The 25,224-nt window shown below is 31.7% G+C and overlaps 3 protein-coding genes across 3 annotated transcripts; 1 reads left to right on the top strand and 2 right to left on the bottom strand.

The window, feature by feature from the left end:
• The first annotated feature begins 9,176 nt into the window (after nucleotides 1–9,176).
• Nucleotides 9,177–11,405, top strand: LOC133676426 (CASP-like protein 4B1). Its single transcript, XM_062098070.1, has 3 exons — nucleotides 9,177–9,517; nucleotides 9,601–9,736; nucleotides 10,868–11,405. Exons 1-3 carry the CDS (start codon nucleotides 9,261–9,263, stop codon nucleotides 11,057–11,059), a joined length of 585 nt encoding a protein of 194 aa, XP_061954054.1. The 5' UTR covers nucleotides 9,177–9,260; the 3' UTR covers nucleotides 11,060–11,405.
• A 228-nt stretch (nucleotides 11,406–11,633) lies between these two features.
• LOC133676425 (probable WRKY transcription factor 33) lies at nucleotides 11,634–14,240 on the bottom strand. The gene is made up of 5 exons (XM_062098069.1): nucleotides 13,891–14,240; nucleotides 13,596–13,784; nucleotides 12,696–13,309; nucleotides 12,442–12,603; nucleotides 11,634–12,332 (listed from the first exon to the last, which is right to left on the bottom strand). The coding sequence occupies exons 1-5, from the start codon at nucleotides 14,212–14,214 to the stop codon at nucleotides 11,882–11,884; spliced, it is 1,740 nt and encodes a 579-aa protein (XP_061954053.1). The 5' UTR covers nucleotides 14,215–14,240; the 3' UTR covers nucleotides 11,634–11,881.
• Nucleotides 14,241–19,058: 4,818 nt separating this feature from the next.
• On the bottom strand, nucleotides 19,059–23,255 carry LOC133677730 (F-box/LRR-repeat protein 3-like). The gene is made up of 8 exons (XM_062099864.1): nucleotides 22,376–23,255; nucleotides 21,852–21,977; nucleotides 21,360–21,464; nucleotides 20,867–21,260; nucleotides 20,661–20,790; nucleotides 20,260–20,554; nucleotides 19,903–20,154; nucleotides 19,059–19,451 (listed from the first exon to the last, which is right to left on the bottom strand). Exons 1-8 carry the CDS (start codon nucleotides 23,024–23,026, stop codon nucleotides 19,398–19,400), a joined length of 2,007 nt encoding a protein of 668 aa, XP_061955848.1. The 5' UTR covers nucleotides 23,027–23,255; the 3' UTR covers nucleotides 19,059–19,397.
• Nucleotides 23,256–25,224: the final 1,969 nt, after the last annotated feature.

The raw sequence follows: 25,224 nt of genomic DNA, 5'->3' as shown, positions 1-25,224 counted from the left end.
GAATTTCTTCCGATAAATTTTTTTTAAATTAAATAAATCTAACAGAAAATTCACTAACAAGAATTTCAAAGTTGAAATATCTTAAAAATAAAATAAAAATATTCAATTTACAAACTATTAAATATAAAAATAAAATGAGTATGTAGTATACGAGTTGAGTTGAGTTGACTGGGTTTAAAAATCTTAACCTGTAATATTCTTTCTTAAATTTCTTAATTTATTATTATTTGTAATATCTATGTTATCTAATTTTAATGGGTAAGATTAAGTTAAATAATAGAAATATAAAAGATAAGGTGTGTATTAATGTTATAGATGAGAGGAAAAGTTGCTAAAAAAAGAAAAAAAAGTTTAAACACCTATGATGATGTAAATTAGTCCCTTGTGGTGAAATTCATGTGAGCCATAAATTATCTTATGATTTCTACATTGATATGTTAGTGTGAGGAGAAATTTTATATCTCATCATTAGTAACTATCACTAGTTTACTATACAAATTTACTTTGAAAAGAGATTGTATCATATTAGCCATTAAATTAAATATTTTTTTTAATTTTCTCTCCTTTTTTTTCTTAACCTCATCTTTACCTATCACTAATTACTCAAATAGCAACATAAACTTTTAAAATATGCGGGTGCTAGTTTATCTAATTGTTAACACCTTTTGATGTATAAGAAATAAGTTACAAAATAACTTTTCTAGCACCAATAAAAAATGGAATGTAAAAAAAAAAGGGTCTAAAGCTTAAATCCCCTATTATCACTAGGAATGTCTGGGAGTTTTGTCGAGTTTGAGCTTGTAGTTATATTCAACTAAATTTATAATATTTTATAAATTTTAAACATGATTTATTCAAGTTTTTTTTTGGATCCGAGTAGATTAGATATATTAGGTTGGACCAAATTTTTTTATGAAATATTATATATATCTACAAATTGGGTTTATAATGTTAATTTTAATGGGTTCGTGTTTAGAAACGAATGTACAAAATAGATTGTAAATGTCTTGAAACCCCTAATGCTAGGTCTAATTTTTATACTTTACACCACCATTAAATTGTAGTTACCTTCCTCCCCTCTTCAACAAAGAAACAAATTATTTTTTTATTATGTTGAAGAAATATATAAGAAGCCCACTAACAAGAACTTTGCGGTCGAAACTTTTCTAAATAAATTAAAAATAAACGTTCAATCCATAAACTATCAAATATAAAAAAAAAAATATAAGATATTTGGGTCGAGTCAGATTGAGTAAGTTTTAAAAATCATGATCTACTACTTGACCTATAATATTTATTTCTTATATTTTCTAACCCACTATTATTTATAATATCTACGTTATCCGATTTTAATGAATTGGATCGAGTTATATAATACAAATATTACATATAAATTAATTTTTTTAAGCATCCCTATTTATCACTCTCTATGATTTGGAATTTTTTCTTTCATGAAACTCATATTAGAACCCCTAATTCTAACCTCTAATATGAGTTTATCACTGCAAAATTTAACCTCTAATATGAGTTTATCACTGCAAAATTGTTGCTATATTTTCAGTGACATTTTTATAGGAAACAGTGATGATTCGTAATGTATATATTATGTGTGCCACGTGGATAATAAAAAATATAAATAAATAAAATGGCTACAGAATTGGTGGCATTGATCAGACGTGGCAGAGGCACGCGAGAAAGTTCCAAAATCAAGGAAACGAAAAGCAAAAGGTCATTCGGTGAGATTGCGCAATAACTGCTGCCGGATTCAACGGCCTTATTGAGAGTGCTTTTTCGTTTTTCACACACAGCCCAACGACCCTTTTTTTTGTCCACAACTATTAAACCCGTCAGGCATCGCCAGTCTTCCGGTGCCTCTAATTCAGAACCTAATCCAATTTAGGTTTTAAATTAAATTCAATAAGAGTTATTCAATTGACTCATAAAATAAATATATGACCCATCAAAATTTGATTTGATTTTTTAAATAAAAAAATATGTTTTTATTTTTTAAAAATATCTTAAAATGATATCATTTTAAATTAATTTAAATCAACTTCAATTAACCCGTTAAACCAATAATTTAAATATTAAAATAAACTAGATTTAATAATTTTTTATATGCCAAAATGGTGTGTGCTAGTTATCTTGGGGGAGCATTTCTTACTCGGATTTCATGATCACACTTATGATTCTCGCGAGATTACTATATTTAATTTTATAAAGTAATTTAGTATAGGTTTGATATTGTAATATATAATTATTTTTAAAAATATTTCTAGATTGAAAATGATAAAGTGTGAAAATGGAAATATTTTTTTTAAAAAAAGAAAACCACATAAATTTACAAGGAAGACCACATAAAGAAACATATTTGAGTATTTTTCACAAGGAAAAAGATAATTTACATTGAAGAAGTTGAAAAAGAAAATATCAAGAATAGAAAGGATGAAAAAGCTCCATGAATAAGGAGGAAGAACAAGAGAAAGAAAAAAAGATATTTCTAATTTATCTCTTCAAAGTTACATAATCGATATAATCTAAAGTATATTATATTGTATTCATCTTACTATTTCAATTTTTCTTATTTTTACATCGGCTATTTTTATAGTTTTTTATATTTTTTTAAATAACTAACAGATTATCCACACTTTATATAGTTTATTTTTTAAAATATATTATTATTTAATCATAAAAATTAAAATATAATTATTTTTTATATGAAATATGAACTAAGAAAAAATTTGGGAAGAAAAAAAAATGTTTTACAAAAAAAAGTGTTCTAAATATAAACTAAAAAAAACTCATATTAATGTTCAAAAGCTAAATACTTTAAAACATTTAAAAGTGTTTTACAAAATCATTAGCAGTGTATTTAGCATAATAAGTGGTGGTTGTTTCCACGGTCAAATTATATTTTTGAATTTTTTGAATTTTAAATTAATTTTTTTAGTGTTTATAAACCATTTTGATGTATTGATGTTAAAAATAAATTTTAAAAAAATTATTTTAATGTATTTCTAAATAAAAATACTTTAAAAAAAATCACCACCACACTACCAAACACTACTATAATTTATATAAAAACTAATAGTTTTATTAACATTGCACTATTCACACACACTTTTTTATACCAGCAAAACAATAAATCTAAAGAGCCAATATATAAACATATCATTCATTATATTCTGCTGGGATGGTGGGGCTTTTTGATAACACCAAAACAGTGGTTGGCCATGATAACAAAGTATCAAGAATCAGAATCAATCAAGAGTTTTGAGAATGGTGGCCAGGGAAATAATCTTTTCTTAAAGATATTTAAATTATTGGACATGGACCCATGCAATTATAAATGCTCATAATATGTGCACCAGGGCTTGTAGCCTAGCGGCAGAGGCAAGATTTCCTTGCCTCTGTCACCTGGGTTCGAGCCTTAGCGTGCACGTCTGTCATCTCCGCGGTGTCTTATATGCCTACTGGGCTTGCAGGGTGTTCAGTGGGTCCGGGGATTAGTTGTGGTGCGCGTAAGCTGACTCGGACACCCCGGGTTACCAAAACAAATAAATAAATGCTCATAATATGCGAGTTGGTGACCTAGTAGGAGAAGCGACTTGTTTTTTTTATCTGTACCTGAGTTCGATTCTTTCTATGCATACCTGTCATTCTCGCGGTGCTTTACATGTCTACTGGGTTTGCAGAATATTCAGTAGGCCCGGAGATTAGTTGTGGTGCGTGTAAGCTGATCTAGACACCCAAGTTATATATATATGAAATGCTCATAATATGCACAATTACAATGATCTAAAGTGCCATCCTCCTTTCACAAAAGTCTAATTTTAACCATTATCTTCTCCTTGTAAATGAAGTAAAGCCTTTACGCTACTGTTTCAAATAAAAAATTATTAATAGTTGATATATAAGAGATTTGTCCATCTTCATAATAATTCATTTATCGTATTTCCAACCAAAACGTTTCTATTGTCGGAGGAGGACATTATCGAAACGCAGTGCTAGATTCCACTTTCAGCCTGACATGTTGGGTCGTCTGGGAATGCGGTGGTGTAAATTGTATTTTTTTAAATTTAATAATTTTTTATATTTTTAAATTGTTTTGGTAGGATAATTAAAAAATAATTTTTTAAAAATAAAAAAATATTATTTTAATATATTTTTAAATAAAAATTACTTTAAATTATAACCATTACTAGAATCCAAAACAAGTAATTAATCCAAAGCCAACCCTCTATATTCCATCGTATATATGACCATGAGAGATTTCTTGAAGTGGTTGAAGGATTTAACCTTATCTATAAAATGGCACGTCATGGAATAGAGAAGGTTTCAAGCTCGACGAGTGCCGCCAAGCCATGGAGGAGTGGAGGCGCCGGTGGCACCGTCCTCAGATTGGCTAGTGGGAACCCTCACATGAGCACCTGCTGCTGTCGCTGTTATTTCACCTGTATATAACTACCATTCCTTTTTCAAGATCGGATGAGATGGCTTGAATGGCCAAAAATCAGAACAAACAAAAAAGAAGGGACCCTCGGCAAGGCAATGATGAGCCAGCAGCCCTTGACAGGATAGCAAAGAAGCATATGATGTGGCCGTCCCCTTTAGTGAAGTGTCTCTCCTGATAGAGTAGTGGGATGTTTGTCACTTGAGAGAGACGGATGCGCCGAAGAGGCCGAGAATGTTCTGGAAAATGATTTAGAAATATATTAAACTAATACATTTTTAAATTTTTATTTTTAATATTAATATATCAAAATAATTTAAAAATTTATAAAAAATTAATTTTAAATAAAAATAAATAAATTTTAACCCCAATTCCAAACGGTGAAATGAAAGATGAACCATAAATGGCAAACTTGACCCAACCATACTGGCATGGCCATCAAGTGGGTCTTCTTGAAATAGCTAGTCGTATCAGGCCAGGACTTGCACACACTTGCCCTCTTAGGTTTCGTTTGCACTGTATTTTTAAAAAGTTTAATATTTTTTATTAAAAATTAATTTTTTTTAGATGTTGTAGTTTGTTTTGATACGTTGATTTTAAAAATAATTTTTTCAAAATAAAAAAATAATTTTAATACATTTCGACACGAAAAATACTTTGAAAACAACCACGCTCGAGTTTTTCTATTTTGAAATTGGGACAAAACAGTTAATTTTTGTTGTTTCTATATGGGGAAATTTGAATGTGATGTCCAGCCTTTCACGCCATCATATTTAATTCTCTAACCATATAATAATGTACAAATGGACTCACTCATCTTGTATTTAAAAAACTATAGTTTTCATTTCGATTTTCATTTCCACGTGTGTTATTAATAAGAGAGATTTTCGCTATATTTATATTTATTCTCCTAGTTAGTTTTTTTTTATGATGCTAAATATATAACCATCAATGCTTATAATAAATAAATAGACTCTTTGGGAGCATAGCCAGGAAATTTAGTTAGGGGGCCAAATTAAGAAAATCTTTCCAAGAGGGATAAAATTTAAACTTTTCTAGTCTTAGGGCCAAAACTATAGATTGTTCAAGAGACTGGAGATTTTTTTAGGGTCCGGGCCTGCCAGCCCATCTAATTAAACTTTGGGCCACTAGGAACATGAACAGCCCTAATGATTAAGCTAATATGAGAATTAGATGGGCTTTGAAATGTTGGATCAGATAACAGACAGCCCAAAAACAACCTCGACCTGTTTCTCTCGCAATGAAATAAAAATATATAAAATAAATCGACTATAATAACCACTCGTCCATCCTACTTATAGTGCCGACTGCCGAGGGAGCAAACACATTAGAAATATATACATTAAAACTTGGATGGTTACAAAGGCTTTTGGGCTAGTGAATAGCTCGGAACATAATGTCAGCCCCATGGGCCTTTTTTGACATGCGAATTATGAGTTTCTATAGATCAAGAGCTATTTCTCCTTTGTTTTTTTAAGAGAAATGATGTTGGTTATGGCTAGAAAGATTACTAGATTGTCGATCCACAGAATTAAATATTTTTTTAATATAATGTTTTTTAGATATTATTAATGTTTTTTTTCTAGTGAAGAATAATTTTATTCGTGTGAAGGTTGACATGATATGGTCCGGTTAACTTTGTGGGTCTAAAAACAACCCATAAAAATATAGTTTGACTAAAATTAATTTCAAAATAACATCGTTTTTTAAAATTGAGATAATAAGATATGAGATTGACTTGAGTCAACTCAGATTAACATGTCATACCTGCGAATCGAGTTACGAGACTATAATAACCATATAGAAAATAAAACAAAATAAATCATGAAGTCTAATTCTCAATCTACCCAGTATTAAAGGATGAAATTAAAAAAAACTCTAGTTAACCGGGTTAACCTTCCAAACCCACAATCCACATGATAAAAATGTGGTAACTCAATACAAAATAAATCTAATATTAAAATAAAAAACATTAATTAAAAAAAAACAAAGTAATATTCTAATAAATATTACTTCATAAGAAAGGTTAGAGTCAAAGCCCTTCCTCAACTAGTTTTATATGTAGTTAATATCTAGCATTCGCCCAGGGGGGGAAGGCACAAAATTGTGAAGATATCTTTGCCGACACGGGAAGTAACCATGAGACTTCTTTAATAAGCCGAAAAGCTCTCTACTTCTCCGCCGAAGGCCAAGCCTTTCTATTCCCTGTGGCGGACGCTACGAGGGTAGTAGGATGTTGCATCTTCGAGGCTCGGAGGAATTTTGATGATCACCAGTTTTTTTTTGTTTTTGTTATTTTTATCATTTTAAAAAAATAATTTTAAATTATTTTAATATAAAAAACAAAAATTATTTTAATATATATATATATATAAACACTTTAAAAAATAATCTAATTATAAAAATAAAGTATTTGAGGTGTAATGGTACGGAGAAGCAATGTTATCGTGGCCTTTGAGAAGTTGTCGTGGAAGGAGGGGCAGCAGAGAGGGCGGGGTTTCAGACATTCTTATACTAGTCAATTAAACAATGCCAGTCACGTGCTAAGAAATGTTAATATCAGACAAAAAGCTTACGATAAGGATTATCAGTTAACTACGTAAGGATTCCAGGAAGATGACCTCTTTGAGCCTAATTTACATAGTTTTTTTTTCCTCTAAGATTACTTACTTTGTTTAATAAATATAAAATACTTATTTTTTAATATCTATGTACTTAATGAAAATTGATTAAGAAAAGATTACGTGGATCTTCAGTATAAATTCACTTTATTTCCATTATAAATACCGTGTTTTTTTTTTTTAATTTTATGAATTCATGAAAAAAAAAAACACATCGATTTAGTTCACTTTCCGAAGTTTACAAGAAGCAGTTGCCTAAATTTATCATTTTACAGGTATCCCGAAATAAGAATTGGATCGAGGATTGGTTTTGGGATCCCGAGGCATGGTTCCATGTCCAGCAAAATTCAAAGTTGACCTTTCCCTTCTAGTTGGATTCCAACAAACAATGTACACGAATCCAACATGGATTCAAAATATTTTTGAAAACAAAATATTTTTTTTTATTTTTTTAAATTTCCTGTCATTTTAATATGTTGATATTAAAAGTAAAATTTAAAAAATAAAAAAATTATTTTAATATATTTTTAAATAAAAAATACTTTAAAAAACAACCATTATTACAATAATTAACAGGATAATAATTTAATTGTAATCTAAAAAGACATCTCATTTCATACTTAATAGTATCATCATGCACTATTAAGAATTATTATCCCATGTAATTACCATAGAATAGACTGCACAATCTATTTTAATATTTGCCATTTATGCTACATGCAAATAGAAGTGATTTATTAAAATATAAAATTTTATAAATCATCAAAGAGCTAACATATTCTATTTTTTTTACTTTTTATAATCTTTTATATCTTCTATCCAATCATACACAATACAATCTCAAAGATCTCTCTCCTCCTACATTTATATTAAGAATCTGTTCGAGATTGTAGTAACAGTGGTGGTTTAAAATGCTTTTAGTTTAAAAATATATTAAAATGATTTTTTTTATTTTTTTAATAATTATTTTTAAAATTAACATATTAAAATGATACAAAAACATAAAAAAAAATAATTTTTAACAAAAACAATAAAATAAAATTTAAAAAAACACAATTTCAATCGCATTTCTAAACTATCATTAACTTAAATATAGGATATCCTACCCCAAATTCAACAATCTCAATTTCATTGTACTCTACCTTAAGATCCCAATCCATCTATGACCTTGAAAATATCTTGATTTCCTAGGATTCTCCATCAACCTCGTCACTAATCATTGTTCTTTCTTGTAAGCAATTAACAAAACTTCTTAAGTTCACTTGACAACTTTTTATTAATTGCTTTTGATGAAGAACAACATTAATTAAAATCCCCTATACAGACGGGGGACTAATTTGTAGTTTCTCCAAGAACTAATATATAACCACCATTGTTTTGTCCAAACCATTGCCTAACCAAAGCCATACAAATAACTTCGCAAGTTCATTTCAGCGAAGTGCCATCCCAAGTTTTTAATTATGAGAAGTGGTTCAGGGACTAACCTACAAAAAAAATGATTATATTATCGAATTAATTATTTGGTTAATTATTTTTATTAAAATAATATTATTTATTTTTTTTAGAAAAAATCTTAATAATAATTTGATTAAATTTAGATCAGGTTTGGCTTGATGAACCAAATCATTAAAAATCTCATTAAATTAATTAAATTTCATCGGATAAATATATTTTTCAATTTAATTTTAAATTATACTATTCAATTTTTTTTTTCTAATCTGCATTTCAAATGAAGCATCCTATCAACAAAAACGCATCTTTTATTTTGATATTTACCAAAAAAAAAAAAAAGTCAAGCTAAGAAAAGAACATCCTTTCTGCCGAATCCATAGGTTTCTCCCACTTTTGGCTTGGACAGCCTTTTGCTTCGCTGGACCGTATCTACCGTTGTTAGTTACCATCTCGAAGTTCCCACTACATTCCACGTGAATCTCCTGTTCTCTTTCATCCAATAAATTTTCGCCACGCCATCAAAATCATATTCATGTAACACGTGTTCAGCTTCTATTTGCTAACGAACTAGTAAACAAGCATCGGCACTACACTAAACGCGTACTGTGCAAAAACCCCCCAAGCATAACTCCTTCCCTGCTTGTCTTAATAAAATCTTGTTTCTTATTTTCACGTTGTTCTGTTTTCTTGAAATTTAAGACATCAAGCTGAAGATGTCAAATTCAGAGCATACACCACCGAAGAAGGACGTAGAATCGCCGGCGAATGACAATACAACACCGGCGGCGGAGACAGGAACGGGGTTTGGTGTGGCGCCGATTACAAGGAGATGGAGAAGAGAGGACATGTTAAAGAGAGGGTCATTAGCATTGAGAGGATTGGCTTTGTTATTTTCTTTGCTTGCTTTTATCATCATGGCCAGTAACAAACATGGAGATTGGAAGGATTTTGATAAATATGAAGAGTACAGGTAATTAACAATGGAACTGGAATTGGGGTTTTAATTTGGGAGTCATTTAATATTTTTTCTTGATTTTATTGTGATAATTATAGGTATTTGTTGGCAATAGCAATACTTTCGACTTTTTATACGGCCGGGCAAGTGTTAAGACATGTTCAAGAGCTTTCGACTGGGAAACAAATGTTAGAAAAGAGGACTTCTGCCATGGTTGATTTCTTTGGGGATCAGGTTTGACTCTCTAATTCCTTTTTGTTGTAATACATTTCTGTGATTTGTTTAGTTTCTAAGAAATTGTTAAGTATTGGAATTTGATCTTTGATTTGGACTTTAATGGGTTTAATTTGATTGATGGTTAAGATTTGTTGAATTTTGTGAAGTAGGGGCAGATATACCCCAAGTTCCTGCCAGTCTTCTTGACAGCCAATGATTCTGTATCTAGGCCTTGTGACCGGGGGTGTTTTGCATGTATTCATAAATATTCAATTATTAAGAATACATTTTATTTTTCTTTGAAGCTGACAACAATGTTTAACCAAACTCGAGGAAATTAGAGGAAATTTGTCATTAACTACTATTTCTAACAAGCTCTACAGTCAAACTAAGGAAGGATTTTCCATATGTTGTCGACGTTTAGTTTATCGCAGTTGTCCCATTACCTAGATTTTTCTACATCTAGAACATTATTTGTAATGTATGGTTTAATTTGTTTCTTATATCCAACTTTGAAATTATAGATCCATTTGCAATTCCTCAACTCTTTCTGCAGCAAGTGGTAACACTTGATGGATGGGGATGATTTTGTTGAGAGGAAAAATAGTGTCACTTTTCAGTGATTTTCATTACACTATCAAATTATTTGATTATGATTTCGGAGAAGTTTCCAATCTGAATTGTATCAAACCCTCCAGTTATTTTTCTGTTATAGATCGATCCCTGCCTTTTTTTTTAAGCCTTTTGCACCTCCTTTAAAGATATTCATTGGTGTACGCATGGATGGTGGGACCAACATTCGACCCAGTAAGATCTAATTATTGGTTGTGTAGAGGAGGCTCAATTTCAACTAACAAGGGGAGAAACTTCTCAATCTTTTGTATCCTGAACTGGAAACTGCAACTCCATGTAGTCTAACCTACTTTGTATCCTGCCAATTAAGCTAGGTGATAAAACATCACTCTACTGCCACCAATAAGGGGAACTTGATTCCTTTGATCCAACAAGTTGGTGAATCTGAGAGCATAACCTAGCTAGTAGGGTTGGTGTAGACCTTTTCTTTTCGCAACTGGCTTTGATTTGTTGGTGCATTGTATGTGAAGGTTTTAGATTGTTACATCTTTCCTTTCCTTGTTCCTGAATTTGCAGATTGTGGCCTACCTGTTGGTATCTTCAGCTTCTTCAGCAGTTCCCTTGACAAACAGGATGAGAGAAGGAGCGGATAACATATTTACTGATTCCTCAGCAGCAGCCATTAGTATGGGGTTCTTCGCGTTCATAACATTGGCATTATCAGCTCTTATTTCAGGATATAAACTATCAACTCAATCTTACATTTAAATTTCTGTCTTTCGGTGAGTCTAAGTAGTTGCTGTCTTGTACCCAACCGGGACATTAAAATGGTTGGTTAGGACCTACACGACAATTGGGGTGACTTTGGTTCATCAACAACTGCGTGGAGCCACTCTCCTAGCACGACGCCCTTGCTCTCGGGTTATGAGCAGCACAACAGTGACTCTACTTCTGGTGTGTGATTCTTTGTATATGTTGATTGTTTCATCTGTCATCCACTTAATATACTGTACACAAATTTCCGTGTTGAATAGAAAGCACTGTGCACAAAAGCCCTTGCTTTGACTGCAATTTGGCATTGAATATATTCAAAACAAGAGAGGAATCTGTCAAATTTGCCTTTTTATGTATTATTTTTCGATCAGCATTCATGGTTCTGTTTTGGCAAAGATGTATAAAGAAAAAGGCATTTCTTGTTTTCAAGTCCTTCTCCCATCATTAGCAAATGACAAATTACTGATTAATTATCACAGGAACAATTCCACAATTATAGCAAGTAAAGAAAAAATTGGACCAAAGATTTACAGGGCTTTGGAGAAGAAAAAGGGGCAGGATAATGCAGTAGCAAAGAAACTTCCAAAGTCTTATTCAGTCCATGGTCAAATATGACTGCATACAAAAAATTAACATTCACCTTTCTTCTAAGTAACCTTAAACATTGATTCATGGAGGCCTTGTCTCTTGAGTTTCAACTGGCCCCAAAAACAAATTAAAAAATTGCACCAGATGTATAACAATATACAATAACACAGACATATCTAATTGAAAATGTTTTTTCTGATCCTATCTTTTCCAAGTGTTAAGTGATTTTTAGTTAAGGAAGGGATCAAAAAATGAGTCATTCTTTGGTTCTTCCTTGGCTCTAGGGAAGACACCCTCGGAATATTGTGTTTGATTCATGTAGGTGCCATTCTGCTTTCCAAAACTTGAGTATTCAAAACTCCCTTGACCCTGTAACATTTCGAGGGTAAATGGTGCTTGACTTCCTGATGCTGGTAATGATCTTGTGCTGTGAAGGGAGTTTGGATAACTTGTCTGGTTAGAATGATTGGCCATGACGGAAGGCCTTATAGGGATCGGCGCATTGGCAGTACTGTTAGCAATGGATGGAGCTTTGTTCATGTAGCCGCTGCCGCGGGCGGCTGGAACATCATGGTTGTGTTTTCCTTCATAAGTTGTAATCACAGCTCTCAAATCCTGTGATGCTCGCTCTACATGTTTCCTCACAGGACAACCAACAGATGTGCATTTGTAGTAGCTCCTGCAAATCACAAGATTGTGACTATTAAGAAACCAAGCGGGTAACCACCTTCAATGACAAAAATGATCCTTTTAGGCCAAAATTATGATGAAGGGAAATCACTAATTACCTTGGATTCGGATTTCCCTTGACGACTTTCTGCCCATATTTTCGCCACCTATAGCCATCATCAAGTATGTCAATGTCACTTGTTGTTTGAACCACAATTCTAGGTTCTCTAACAGTCCTGCTCCCAGCACCTAAAATACTCTCGTTTTCGTTCTGTCCTTGCCTGCAAAATCACAAAAGAACATATTTAATTAAGCTCATGCAATTTCAGTACAACAACATGGGTAAGGCCATGAGAGACTTGTCTTGGCTTACCATCTTTTGGCATCGGGTTCATTTGCATTGTCCTCTTCTCCTGAATTCATTGATGAACTTTGGTCAAATTCATCCTCCCCAAGCGAAATCGAAGAGTCCTCCTGCATCATGCTAGACTCTATTGGTGCGATTGATTGATCAGAGATTTCTGAGCTGGCACCTCCAGAAGGCTGAACTAATTGAGAGGATGATCTTCTGCTGGATTGAAGCTTGGGATGGTTGTGACTTCCTTTATAAACTATTTCAGTAATCTGTCCATCCAAAGATCTCTCCACCTTTTTCTTTGTTGGGCAATTCGGATATGTGCACTTGTAATAACTCCTTGGATTCTCACTCCCTTTCACTTGCTTTTGTCCATATTTTCTCCAGTTGTATCCATCATCAGACCTTTTATTCTCTCTCATATAATGAGCTGATTGATTGTATTGGTTGAAACTTGGTTGAGCAGCAGTGTTACCACTTTGCGTGTTAGCTTGGAGTGGCACCAACTCCGAGGAGAAACTCTGCTCTGGTGCAAATTCTGATTTTACTCCTGTTTTCTGATCTGATGAAAAGTCAGTTTGCTTTAATTGGTCAAAGTTCCATTCTTCTTGTTTCCTTTTCAGGGATTTCTCCTGTCAAGTGGAACCACAGAAGGTTATGCAAATAATTCTAGACTTGAACTAGACTACAATTTCTCAGGATCCTAAAAAGTGATGGTGAATTTTACAAAAACCAGTCCAGTTTTTCCATTTATTTGTTACAAAATCAGTATAGTTATCTTGAATTTTACAATTGCATCATAAATTATCAACGAAAATTAGAAGGGTCAAATAGTGAACAGTCTTGACTTTTCAAAAGCTCCAAACTCTTACAATATATATAGAACTGTAGTAAAATATGTTATGTAAAGAAAAGTACCACTGTAACACTGTTTGAAGAGGATTGAAAGAAGGATGATGAAATTGCAGGAGGCCTTGTCTGGGTTGGGAAAGAGAAATCACTGTAGTTTTTGTCTTCTCCACTAACACCTTGCTGATTGTCATTAGAATTACCCCTCCAGTTGAAGGTTTGACCAGCAAAAGCCCCAGTTGTAGGAGATGCAAGACCCTGAAAAAACATGACATAAATAAGAAACTAAAAACAAAAAATGCAAACCCATTTATCACTATAAAAAAACATGTCCATACAAGCACACCTCAGTCCATGAACTTACATTAGAAGTAGGGAAAAGCATAGGTGAGTCCAAGAGCTCAGTTGGGCTTAAACCAGGAGGAATGGCAAAGTAAGAAGAAGGAGAAACTGGGGGAGGAGAAAAGGGTTGAAATGACTTATAGTTTGGGATTTCAATACCAATTCTATCATTCGTTCCATGGTCATAAAGTCCCCAGCTAAGGTTGTCCATGTCTTTGTTATTACTAGAAAGAAGATTAGTAAAAGAAGAAGGAGAGGAAGAAGAAGTCATGAACTGGGTCGAGAAAGAAAAGTTAGATGGAGAATTCATAGAATTTGATATGCTCGCAGAAGCTGAAGATGCCATGAAGTTTGAAAGTCTTGGAGAGGTTAATGAGTTTTGTAAGGGAATATATAAAGGGGTGGATGCTAATGTTTTTCGTGAGGTTTGATGCACGGAGGTCTCTCTCTATGCTTCTTCTGAGAAGCTAGAAGCAAAGTTTGACTGTGGAAAAATATTTTTGGTCAAAGCCACAAGCTTTGACTGGACTTGTCCCATTTTGAAAATGGCGGCTTAACAACTCAGCTTCATCAGTGATCAATCACTAGCCGGGAGGCTGCATGGTTAGCCATCTGTCTTGCCTCTGATTTGCTCAATCTATAGCTCTATGATCCATGCTTTGGATGGTTTAGAAGGGACCATTTTGCAGGAGATTTCTTTTATCGGTGCTATTCCAATTTGGAATTAACATAAATCTCCTGAATTTTATTTCATGATATTTCAGCAAGCTACAAATCTAAGGAGTAAATAAATCTAGCAAGTAATTGTCTATTTTTTTTATTCTTACATTGAAATATTAATAACCTTAATTAAATAATATTTTTATTTGGTATCGATTAAAGTTTAAAATTTAAATAACCTCTTAATTAATTAATAAATTTTCATGATTTTAAGAGTATTAATTTATAGAGCTTTACTGTATATGTAAATAAATAAGATGAAATGGTATTGAGTATTGATTTGGGAAATTAAGAGATTTAAAATCTAAATATTAGGATAAGTTGTTAACTATTTTTCATTAAAAAAAATAAGGATTGGTTTTGATTTGAAGTTCCATTGATATTTTATTAAATGTATGAAAATCTTATTAATTAGAATCAATTTTTAGGTTATATATATTAGATTAATAAGTTATATTTCTAAGTTTGATATCATAACATAAAATCACCATTATAATTGTCAAATCCATCCAAGAATTAATTTTAAAAAATAACTATGTGAAAGCAGCAAGAATCTTATACCTGTTTTTGCTACATATTTATTTCTCATTATCTCAAAAACTAGAACTAATTTTCACTCAACACACTCAATTCTCAAGTCTAAAAACTCAATCTTGATTTAAAATTATAATATTTAATGATAGTTTTTTTAGTAATTAATAAATTTTATTGATCTAGTTATATATTTTGATTAAATTAATTTATTATATTTAATTTTTTCCCTAACAATAATAATTTATTTGAAGCTTAATTTTCTTCATGTCACGAATAAATTAATAGCATGGACTGAAGAACTTCAAAACTTTTTCCCCACGAAGAAAAGAACCTTCAAATAATAATTTACTCTCCAAAGCCAGTGAAGCTGTGAGCTAGCCGCTATTCACTGTTGAGGCATCAAGTCTGACCATTTCTCCTTTGACTCGCTGCGTGCATGGAATAGGATAATATAATATATTATAATTTAGTCCTTGTACTTAGAAACTATATATTTAATCTCCATGTTTTTATATTTTTTTATAATTGAGTCCTTTATCAATTCAGTGCTCCTTTTTTCTTTTTGCATCTTGAAAAACAGAGTAAATAAAAAAGAATAAAGTAAAAAGAGGAGACTTGTCTACAAAAGGAGGGATTTTTGGGAGAGAAAAAAAACCAAGTTAAAGACGACCAATATCAGTCAAGAGACGATCTAATTATTTCTGACACTATAAGGCTAATTAATTATTTTTGAGAAACTAAGCTTTAATTAACTCTTCCTGAACTGACTTTTTAAAAGTAGCTAATGTTCCTCAATATAATTTTGATTGAAAATATTAACACAATATTTATTTTTGTGTTTTAAAAATATTTTTAAAATAAATTTTATTTATTTATTTATTTTCAAATTAATATTAGTTTGGTGTTTTCATATCATTTTGATATACCAATATCAAAAATAATTTTTAAAAAAATTATTATTTTAATATTTTTTCAAATAAAAAACACTTTAAAAAATAACCATAACAACACTTTAAATCATTTCCAAGTACCCAAGACATGCAGCACCGAAACAGGGAAACAGTGAGGAGGTTGCATGGTGTGGCGGTGGCTAGCACCTGGGTTCGTCTCTCCCGGTGGACTTGTTTGACATATTTGGAACCCTTTTTTACTCCCTTTGCCAACCACCAATCCACCAATTACAGCATGGAACAGCCAGCCAGAGAAGAGGCGACAACAATGGCCAAGCACAGTGACCTCTCATATGGGAAGGTACAGTGTCTTACCATGCATGGCAGTTTTGTTGACTTTTCAAGCAGTAAAGTTCCTCCGAATAAAGTTCTGACTCGTTGAGAGGGGAGACGCGGTCATGTTTACTGTGATAACACCTTAAGATTTATCAAACAAAAAAATCAATCTGTGATTATACCTAAGACGCAAATTGCACGCTCAGTCTTAGCTAGCACCGAGCCCTTTCGTCATCATTGAAATTGACCCTTCGATGGGCATATGATATATTTTGTCGCAGAACAACCTTATTTAAGTGGTTCAAAACGATATAAACGAAGATTTATTTTGCAGGCATTTACATGTGATGTGAAAAATATAATAATCATATAGGGGTGGTCTAATAGTAAGAGCTTGGAATCAAGAGGTTTGTTTGCTCTGTGATCTTAGGGTCGAATCATGTAGTTGCTCATATAATGGTCACTGAAGGCTTACATGATCGTTAACACACCCACATTAAACTAAAAAAAATAATATAATGATAAGGTGATAAACGATGTAATGTCAGCGGTTATGGTGGTCGTGATGATGGTTAAAATTATTAGATGTTTTTATAAATAAATTATTTTTTGTAAAATATTTTTTAATAAATAAATTAAATTTAAAAATTAATTATAAATAAAAACATTTTTGTATAATATATTACAAAAGCACTCTTGGTTGGAAATTTTAGATTCGAGTCTCATCATCGATTTCTCAAAAAGCAACATATTTATGTTATTGAACGTATCCTATTTGTAAAAATACTTTAAACTTCACGACATAAGTGCATTGCATTTCTCCATATATATATATATATAAAGAATATAATGTTTTACATTTTTTTTTATCACATGAAGAAATCATGCATGTAAACATAAAAAAATCGGTTACTAAGAAGGATAGGCTTCAAAATGTTTAATTTAGACCAAAAAATCCAATCCAACAAACTTTTTTTTTTAATGTTTTTAACCCCAATTATTCAATAAATTCAGAAAATCATTTAATTAATTTTAAGTAATTTTTACAATATTCCAGATAATATGAATAATTTGCTCAATTTCTAGATGATTAAGACCCTTTTTGACATTAAGGTCCAATCATATGTTGAATTTGTTTTTAATTTTAAATTATTTTTGTGTTTTTTTTATTGTTTTGATATGTTGGTATTAAAAATAAATTTTAAAAAATAAAAAATATATATTATTTTAATATATTTTTCAAGAAAAATATATTTTGAAAAACAACACACTTTTTAAATAAGTTCTAAATATGGGATCCAAAAGCACATCCCCCCTCTCTATCTATCTATCTCTCTTAATTAAAAATAACACCCTAAAAGTGTGGTTGTTTACATCACAACGACTGTGTTTTGAAGAAATCACAAATTAATTGTGTTTGGTTAAAGTTTAGACCGATGTTTTTCAAACATGAAACCCATAAAAAATAGCAATGAAACGCAGTTTAAGAGAAGCAAGATTTAGCTGCTTTGCTAGCACTGTTCACTTTTATTAAATAAATAGTGTAGAGTGAATTAATTCATTTTGTATACAAGTGAACACGTGAACAATGCAATGAAATTTTGCACTGTTCACGTAGAAAGAGCAACATGTTGATATAAAACACAACTAATCTTTGTTCACTTGCATTGTTCACGTGAACAGTGCAGTAAATTTATTCATGTGCACTGTTAATGTGAACAGTAAAAAAATCTATTTTTTTAAATTGTATTTTATTCAAAAAACTAGTGTTTAATATTATTCAATTAAACTACATAAATTAGAAAGAGATCACATGATGACGTATCATTTGTAGAATTTGATTGCAATCCCAATTTTGTTCCTGATGATATTTTAACTGATGTTGTTGCACGCTTAAAAAACCAAGAAAATTATAGTCCTTGTCGGATGTATTTCATACGTGATGGAATTGCAGATAATTTAATGGAACAATAAAAAATATTTTATATAAAATATTATTCATTTCATTATATATATATATAACCTTAATTTGAAAAATATTTTCAACCAAACACATTAAACTAATTTTTATTCAACTTTAATTTTAACTACAGTTTTAACCAAACATATATAAATATCAAATCAACCTCAACCAAAAATAATTTTTATAAATTAATTTTTTTCAAACCACAACAAAAAAAAACTACCACAATACTAAATACACTTAATTCATGTTTACAATATTCCAAATAATCAGAATAATTTGCTCAATTACTAGGTGACTAAAATCAGGCCAATCACACTTCAGAAGATTGTTGAAATTTTTTCCTGGTTGTTCTATTTTTAAATTATTTTATCATGTTAGTGTTACAAATAAATTTTTTTAAAAAATAAATAATAATATTTTAATGTATTTTTTTAAAAAATAATATTTATCATATATATGATATCAAGAGAAACGTCTCTCTCTCTCTCTCTCTCTTGAAAAATGACAACCTTAGTCCAAGGCCCGTGCATACCTATATGAGCCATGCAGAAGCCTAATTGGAGATTGCGAGGCATAGATGGGCCAAGAATCGTCACCTCTTCTGGATGTCCAAACTATGGTCTATGAACAAGTGGCCTTCATATTTTTTGATATACAAGAGGAGATCGTTCTCTTGTTGATGACGAAGATCACAAAATGAACCTGTCATGTGAGCTTCCATACAAAAATTAAGTAACTGAAGAATTGAGGAACATTGCTTTTATTTTTTTGGTTCCATGTTTACACGCTACAAAGTCATTGCTTGCTTCCAAGCTATCCAGCTAACAGACCATTAGGCCATCATGATTTTACCTTGTCTTGCATAATACAATTAAGGATGGAAGGCTAAACATGATTACTAGCTGCATCAAAACTTGCACATGAGCCCAGAATTCCTATTTGCTACATGAAGTATGACACTTTGCCGCCTTCTCAACTTGATTCCTACTTTCTGTACTAAGTATGAACTACGCCTTCTCAGCTTAGATTCTACATTTGCTGGCAAGAGAACTTATCCTCCCCAGAGAACACAACCCTCAATCTCTATTGAGCTATATCTTCCCACTGTAACTTGTAACACTTCGGATCTAATTCTGCCTGTCAATCATAAAAACATAACAATAATCATCAAAAGTTTCAATCACTGGAAATGTGTTCAGAGGAAGACACAATCATCGACACATTCTTTGTGTTATTCACCAAAAAGGGAAAAATCTATATATTCATTGAACTAAATCCATCTAATTTTAAAAACTGCTATTGATGGAAAAAAATGAATATCAGAGCTTTATAGCTTTGGGAACCAAAAATCTAAAAAGTAAATTGTGGTCTGACTACTATTTCTTTTGACGCTTCAGAAGAAAGCATGGATGTGCACAAATATTCTGTCTCCAGACAGAATGCACACATGTACCAACGGTCATACTATAATAATACCATCAAGGTACATATCCATAATTTTGTGGCCATGGCAGACAATATCTTTATATTAAGCTAATCAGATAGTTTTAGGAAATATTGCACCAGCTCATCATAATTAAGGACATACCTGAAACTCTTTATCTCTCCACTCAAACACACAACCACGTGCTTCCAAATGTTCAAAAAGAGGCAGTGGAAGCAATGATTTAAAAGACAAATGGAGCTTCACTTTTGTTAAGCCTCCACATGCCAACAAGGCAGCTGCCAATCCACTTGGAGTCAAGCCCTTCAAGTGCAGGACCGTCATGCTCTGCAGGCAGCCGATGCTGGCAAGGGCCAAGAGCCCCACATCAGTAACTGAGCTATATGATAAAGTAATCTGCAAAAAGACCACATCACAACCACCAATATCAGTACTGTTTTCAAGGTGTTGTTTTGGCAAACAAGGGAGATAATATAGGCCAGACTGCCAAGGGGAGAATACCTGTCTGAGGTTCTGAGAGAAGTGTGCAAGTGGAAGCATTGCAGCATCACCAATGTTGTGACACTTCTTTATGTCTAGCTTAATGAGCTGCTTGCACCCCACAGCAATGGCTGCAAGACCTAGAGATGTGATAAGAGGGCACCCTCGACTTTCGAATGTGTTTAACCTTGAGCATTTTGAAAGTGATAGTAAGGAACTATCAGTAATGTCAATACAATATGACATATTGATCATCTCAAGCGCAGGGCAACCTCGAGAAATTGCCAGAATGCCCAAATCTGTTATTCCAGCAGACCTGAATAAAGCAACTCCAATCAGTTCATCATAAATTACTGATTATTGTTATTTCAATTACTTAAATTCCATTGACTAGAACCAAATCAGGGGTTGCAAATAAATACCTGTACAAATCAAGCTCAGTAAGTTTTGAGCACTTCATGCCAACATGTGAAAGCCCCTCGTCACTTATGTTTAGGCAAATTCCTAATTTTAAGCTAGAGAGTTTAGAACATCTAGAAATGGACTTCAGACCTGCAAATAAATGAGCATAAGTATGCTAGTCTATACAAGCATTTCTTCATTGCAAAGTGAAGGTGAAAGGAGAAACCTTCATCATCAATCTCATTATCTGTTAAATCAAGCTCTTCAAGAAACTGACATCGCTGTCCAATCAAGACAAATGCTTCACTAGGAACTAAGGTACATGACTCCATTCTCAGGGAAGTGAGATTGGTGCATGAATTTGTGATGTAGGTGATAGAAACATCAGTTATCTTCCGACAGCATGTTATATCTAGCTTCTTCAAGTCTTTGTGCTTTGTTACAAGAGAAGAGAGACCTTCATCTGTCACTCCTACACATTTACTCAGGCTCAGCTCACTTAGTGATATGCACCAATTGCCAATGGCTGTCAGTCCAGCAGAGGTAACCGCACAACCATCTAGCTTGACAGATTGCAACATGGAAAGCCTTTTCAAACTATTAGCCAGAGCTAGGGTGAACTGAATCAACACCATCAAGAAATTGTAAGCACAGAGATCAGAGAAATAAAAAAATACTTCTCACATATTACAAAAAGAATAGAGTAAAAAAAAATTTACAGGACAGCTATATGATAGGGTGAGTTGCTGTAGGCTTCCAGCGCCACTTATTAAGGAAGACAGGCCAACATGACTGATGTGCTGACAACTTGATATATCGAGTGCCTGCGAAAGGAAGAGTTAAGGTAATTTGTCAAACAGATTACTTCGGCATGCAACTGAAGTGAACTTTCATTCAGTTGAAAATAAAACTTGGCATGAGCCCTAGTGGTCAAATTCAATCGTAGTGTATATTTTACGGTTATATATATATATATAACATATTGTTAACTTAATTAAATAGAACATGCTTGATGACATTCCATGCCATAAAAATAGCCGCAAACAAAATATGCAAGAAGAACTTGATTGAGTATCTTTCTTATCTGTCATAACCCAATCCTTACAAATATTTTGATTACAGAGGTTTGGCAGACATATTGTATTATATTAGGTACGATATATCAGAAGTCTGGTCGTATTATAAGATTAATGCTTCGCTAATCAATATACCTTCATGGACTTGCAGCCATGTTTGAGAGCAGCAAGGCTATCATCATCTATACCAAAGCATCCTTCTAGAACTATATCTTCAAGATGTTGTAGTTTCAAAATGGACGGTAAGCATTTATTTGTAATCTGCACAGCAGGAAAACAATAACGTGAGTATAATTTAATCGAAAACTTTCAATTAGATGAAATCGCAGACTTCGCAAACCTTCATGTCAGCTAATCTAATTCATTATAACCCACCGTTTCTTAAATGGAAACATAAACATGTAGGAATAAATTTCCAGAATTTATTCACATCATAATTATGATCAACATCTTAAAACACAACACAAAAGTGATAAAATAAATATGAAAGAAAAAGAGAAAAATCCTAACTTGATGGGTCCAGCTAACAAATTAACTTAAACTAAATTCAAGACTTGATACAGCTACAAAATAAATCCATTCCCATATAAAACAAATAGAAAAATGAAACAAAAACACAAAGAAACTAATTAACATTAAACCAAGAATAATTAACTTACGGGCAAGTAAGAAAGATCCAAACTTCTAATCTCCTTGCACTTAACAGCAATTAAACCAACACCTAAATCACTAACACCTATACACCACTTCAAGCTAATCAACCTCAACTTCTTGCAACCAACAGCAATGCATCCAATTCCCATATCAGTAATCAACTTACACCTCCCCAACCACAACCTCTCCAAATTCTTAGCTTCTGCCACCGCAGCCGCCGCAGCATCTCTCAACTCAGTGGCATTAGACAAGTCAATACTCACCAAATTCTTACAATTCGAAGCCAAACTCATCAACCCATTATAAGAAAAGAACCTTGACCTTGAAAGATCAATAGAATTCAATGAATCTTTGCAGGTGTTTGATATTACATTCAAAGAATTGTCATTTATACGTGGACATAAAGAAAGATCAAGATGGTTTACATGTGGGTATCTGTTAAGGACTCTTGGAAGGAGTTCTTGTCTTAAAGGCTTAAGATTTTTGCGGTGTTTTGATTCTGTAATGTAAAATGACTTGCAAACTAAAGAAAAAGACTTTCTGTCTAAAGGGTTTGTGTCGATGAAGTCTAAGATTGTAAAAACTATCTCTTCAGACAAGAGATCAAACAGGTTGCTGTTGTTGGCGTTGGTTTCTAAGGTCTTTTGTCTCTTCATGGTTAGAGAGATTCAGAAGGTAAAGAAAAAAGGTGGGGTCTTCGGGTTTGGTTTGGTTGGGGGATTCTCAAAGGAGAGGGAGGAGAAGTAGTGGTGTTTTATACAAGTAATGGAGGTTTTGGAGGCTGAGAAGTAACCGTTACAGAAGGATAAAAAAGAAATGGTGGTCTGCTTTAGGTAGTTGAAGAGGGAGTGTCGAATGAGGAAGATGGATATGTTCTGATTACGGTATTGCCCTTGTGTGGCTTTCCTAAGAAGAACTTTATTCTGTTTGTTCTCATCTCAAAGGACCAATTTATCCTTATTCATTCTTTTAAGATTTTATTTTTAAAATATTTTATGTTAGGAAATATATTAAAATAATATTTTTTTATTTTTTAATATCAACATTTCAAAATGATTAAGAAATATAAAAAAATTAATTTAAATAAAAAATTCAAAATTTATTAGAAAACAGATTTAATCCCAACCTCGAAGAAATCTTAAAATTCTCTTACAAACCTTTTTTTTTGTATTTTTTTAGCTCCCAATGCTAAAATTGCTTTATTAAACTAATCATTATTATCTTAATTTCATTTTATTTAGAAATTGTTGGGATGATCTTTGTTATGAAAAAAATAATAATTTTGTTTAAATTAAATTGTGAGTATAGGGTAATTAAGATAGGAAAATACTAGATAATCACAATCAAATTCTATAATAATCAAAAAGATTTAAAGGAGTTAAAAAAAAAAGAAGGAAAAAACTAAATAAACCATGTGATGTGAGCTCAATAAACTTGAACATGAAATAAAAGAATTAAATCTTCATTTGAGAGTATTGGTTTGTGAAAAGTTTTGAAAATCCTTAATAATTACATATTCCACAGCTTGTGTATTTTTATTTTTATTTTAAATCTCCTTAGCGGTTTATAGTTTTTTTTGACAAAATACTCTAGTAAAGCATTTAACTTTTTAAAATTTAAAATAGTAATAAATTGATTTTTAATCAAGAACCTGAGACAAATCAATATCATGTGTAATGATATTAAAAAAGATCATTAAACTTGGTTTGACCCATGACTCGGTCAAAAACTAGGTCATGAATTAAGTGGTTTACCCACTCGTTAGAATGGATAGATCCAAACAATGTCATTTCAATATTTGTTTTTAAGAAAAATTAAAATATTATTATTTTAATTTTTTTAAAATTTAGATTTTAATTAAAACGATCGAGTCGTGGATCGACCAGGTTTGATCGAGTAAAGTTTTATTTTATTTAATTTAAAATCTAGTTTAAATCCAGTATGAAGTTAACAAGTCATCAAATTAACTTGTCAAACCGAATTGAGTTTAATAATAATAAGATAATAAATGACTTAGATCCACAATCCTTCACACTTTTAGAGCAAATATTGTTTTTCATCAAATCAATTTTTTATTCTACTTTTCATGTTTAAAATAAAGCTCAAATGAGAGGAAAAGGAAAGGAGATGGAGTATTTGTAACGTAGGGGTATTTATGTATTTTAAAAAGAGAAAGGAAGGAACCGTACGGCGAAGGACGAGAAGGACGAGGAGTTGGAAGGGGAGAGTTGACGAGGGCATCTTTGTCAATAGAGATGTCGCTGTCTTATCGCGAAGGAAGACCATCTCATTCGGTGGAGAACTATGTGAGGAAGGACAGATTCAAGTGCAGCCTTGTACCTTCTTTATTTTTTCATCATTTATTTATTCATACTAATATTATTTTAAGTGTTAAGTATTGTTTCAGTGGTTGTTTTAAAAGTTTTTTAAATTTAAAAATGTATTAGAATAATATTTTTTATTTTTAAAAAATTATTTTTAATATTAATATATTAAAATAATCTAAAATTATAAATAAAAAATTTCAAAAATAGTTTTTGAACAAAAAAAAATACAGTATTAACTCATACAAATACCTATCCCTGTTGTTTCCAGAAGCTTCAATTATTAAAATAAGAAAACTTTGAATTTTCAAATTCGAATAGTCCTATCGGACATCATCATATTTTATACCTTCTTCTCCATTTATTTGGTCTAATCCAAGGAAAAGAAGATTATATATATATATATATATTTCTTTGATGAATAAACTTGAGCATCAATTTGTGGTTTATTTGAACACAACGTGGGATATTTATGGTTTGTTTCATTCCATTTTATCATTAAACCAATTTGATTTCTCAATTTTTTTTCA

The sequence above is a fragment of the Populus nigra genome, chromosome 17 (assembly GCF_951802175.1).
Source record: "Populus nigra chromosome 17, ddPopNigr1.1, whole genome shotgun sequence".
In the NCBI taxonomy this organism is placed as follows: Eukaryota; Viridiplantae; Streptophyta; class Magnoliopsida; order Malpighiales; family Salicaceae; genus Populus; species Populus nigra.
Note: the sequence above shows the minus strand (reverse complement) of the source record. Positions and strands in the feature narration are given on the sequence as shown.

Excerpts from the sequence above, each read along its gene's own strand:
- LOC133676426 (XM_062098070.1), top strand. The coding sequence starts at position 9,261 with ATGTCAAATTCAGAGCATACACCACCGAAGAAGGACGTAGAATCGCCG. Across the intron at positions 9,518-9,600 it reads GATAAATATGAAGAGTACAG|GTATTTGTTGGCAATAGCAA; the intron begins GTAATTAACAAT and ends TGATAATTATAG. Across the intron at positions 9,737-10,867 it reads TTGATTTCTTTGGGGATCAG|ATTGTGGCCTACCTGTTGGT; the intron begins GTTTGACTCTCT and ends CTGAATTTGCAG.
- LOC133676425 (XM_062098069.1), bottom strand. The coding sequence starts at position 14,214 with ATGGCATCTTCAGCTTCTGCGAGCATATCAAATTCTATGAATTCTCCA. Across the intron at positions 13,310-13,595 it reads CTTCAAACAGTGTTACAGTG|GAGAAATCCCTGAAAAGGAA; the intron begins GTACTTTTCTTT and ends TCCACTTGACAG. Across the intron at positions 12,604-12,695 it reads GAACCCGATGCCAAAAGATG|GCAAGGACAGAACGAAAACG; the intron begins GTAAGCCAAGAC and ends GTGATTTTGCAG.
- LOC133677730 (XM_062099864.1), bottom strand. The coding sequence starts at position 23,026 with ATGAAGAGACAAAAGACCTTAGAAACCAACGCCAACAACAGCAACCTG. Across the intron at positions 21,261-21,359 it reads CCCTATCATATAGCTGTCCT|TTCACCCTAGCTCTGGCTAA; the intron begins GTAAATTTTTTT and ends GTGTTGATTCAG. Across the intron at positions 19,452-19,902 it reads GGAGAGATAAAGAGTTTCAG|GCAGAATTAGATCCGAAGTG; the intron begins GTATGTCCTTAA and ends TATGATTGACAG.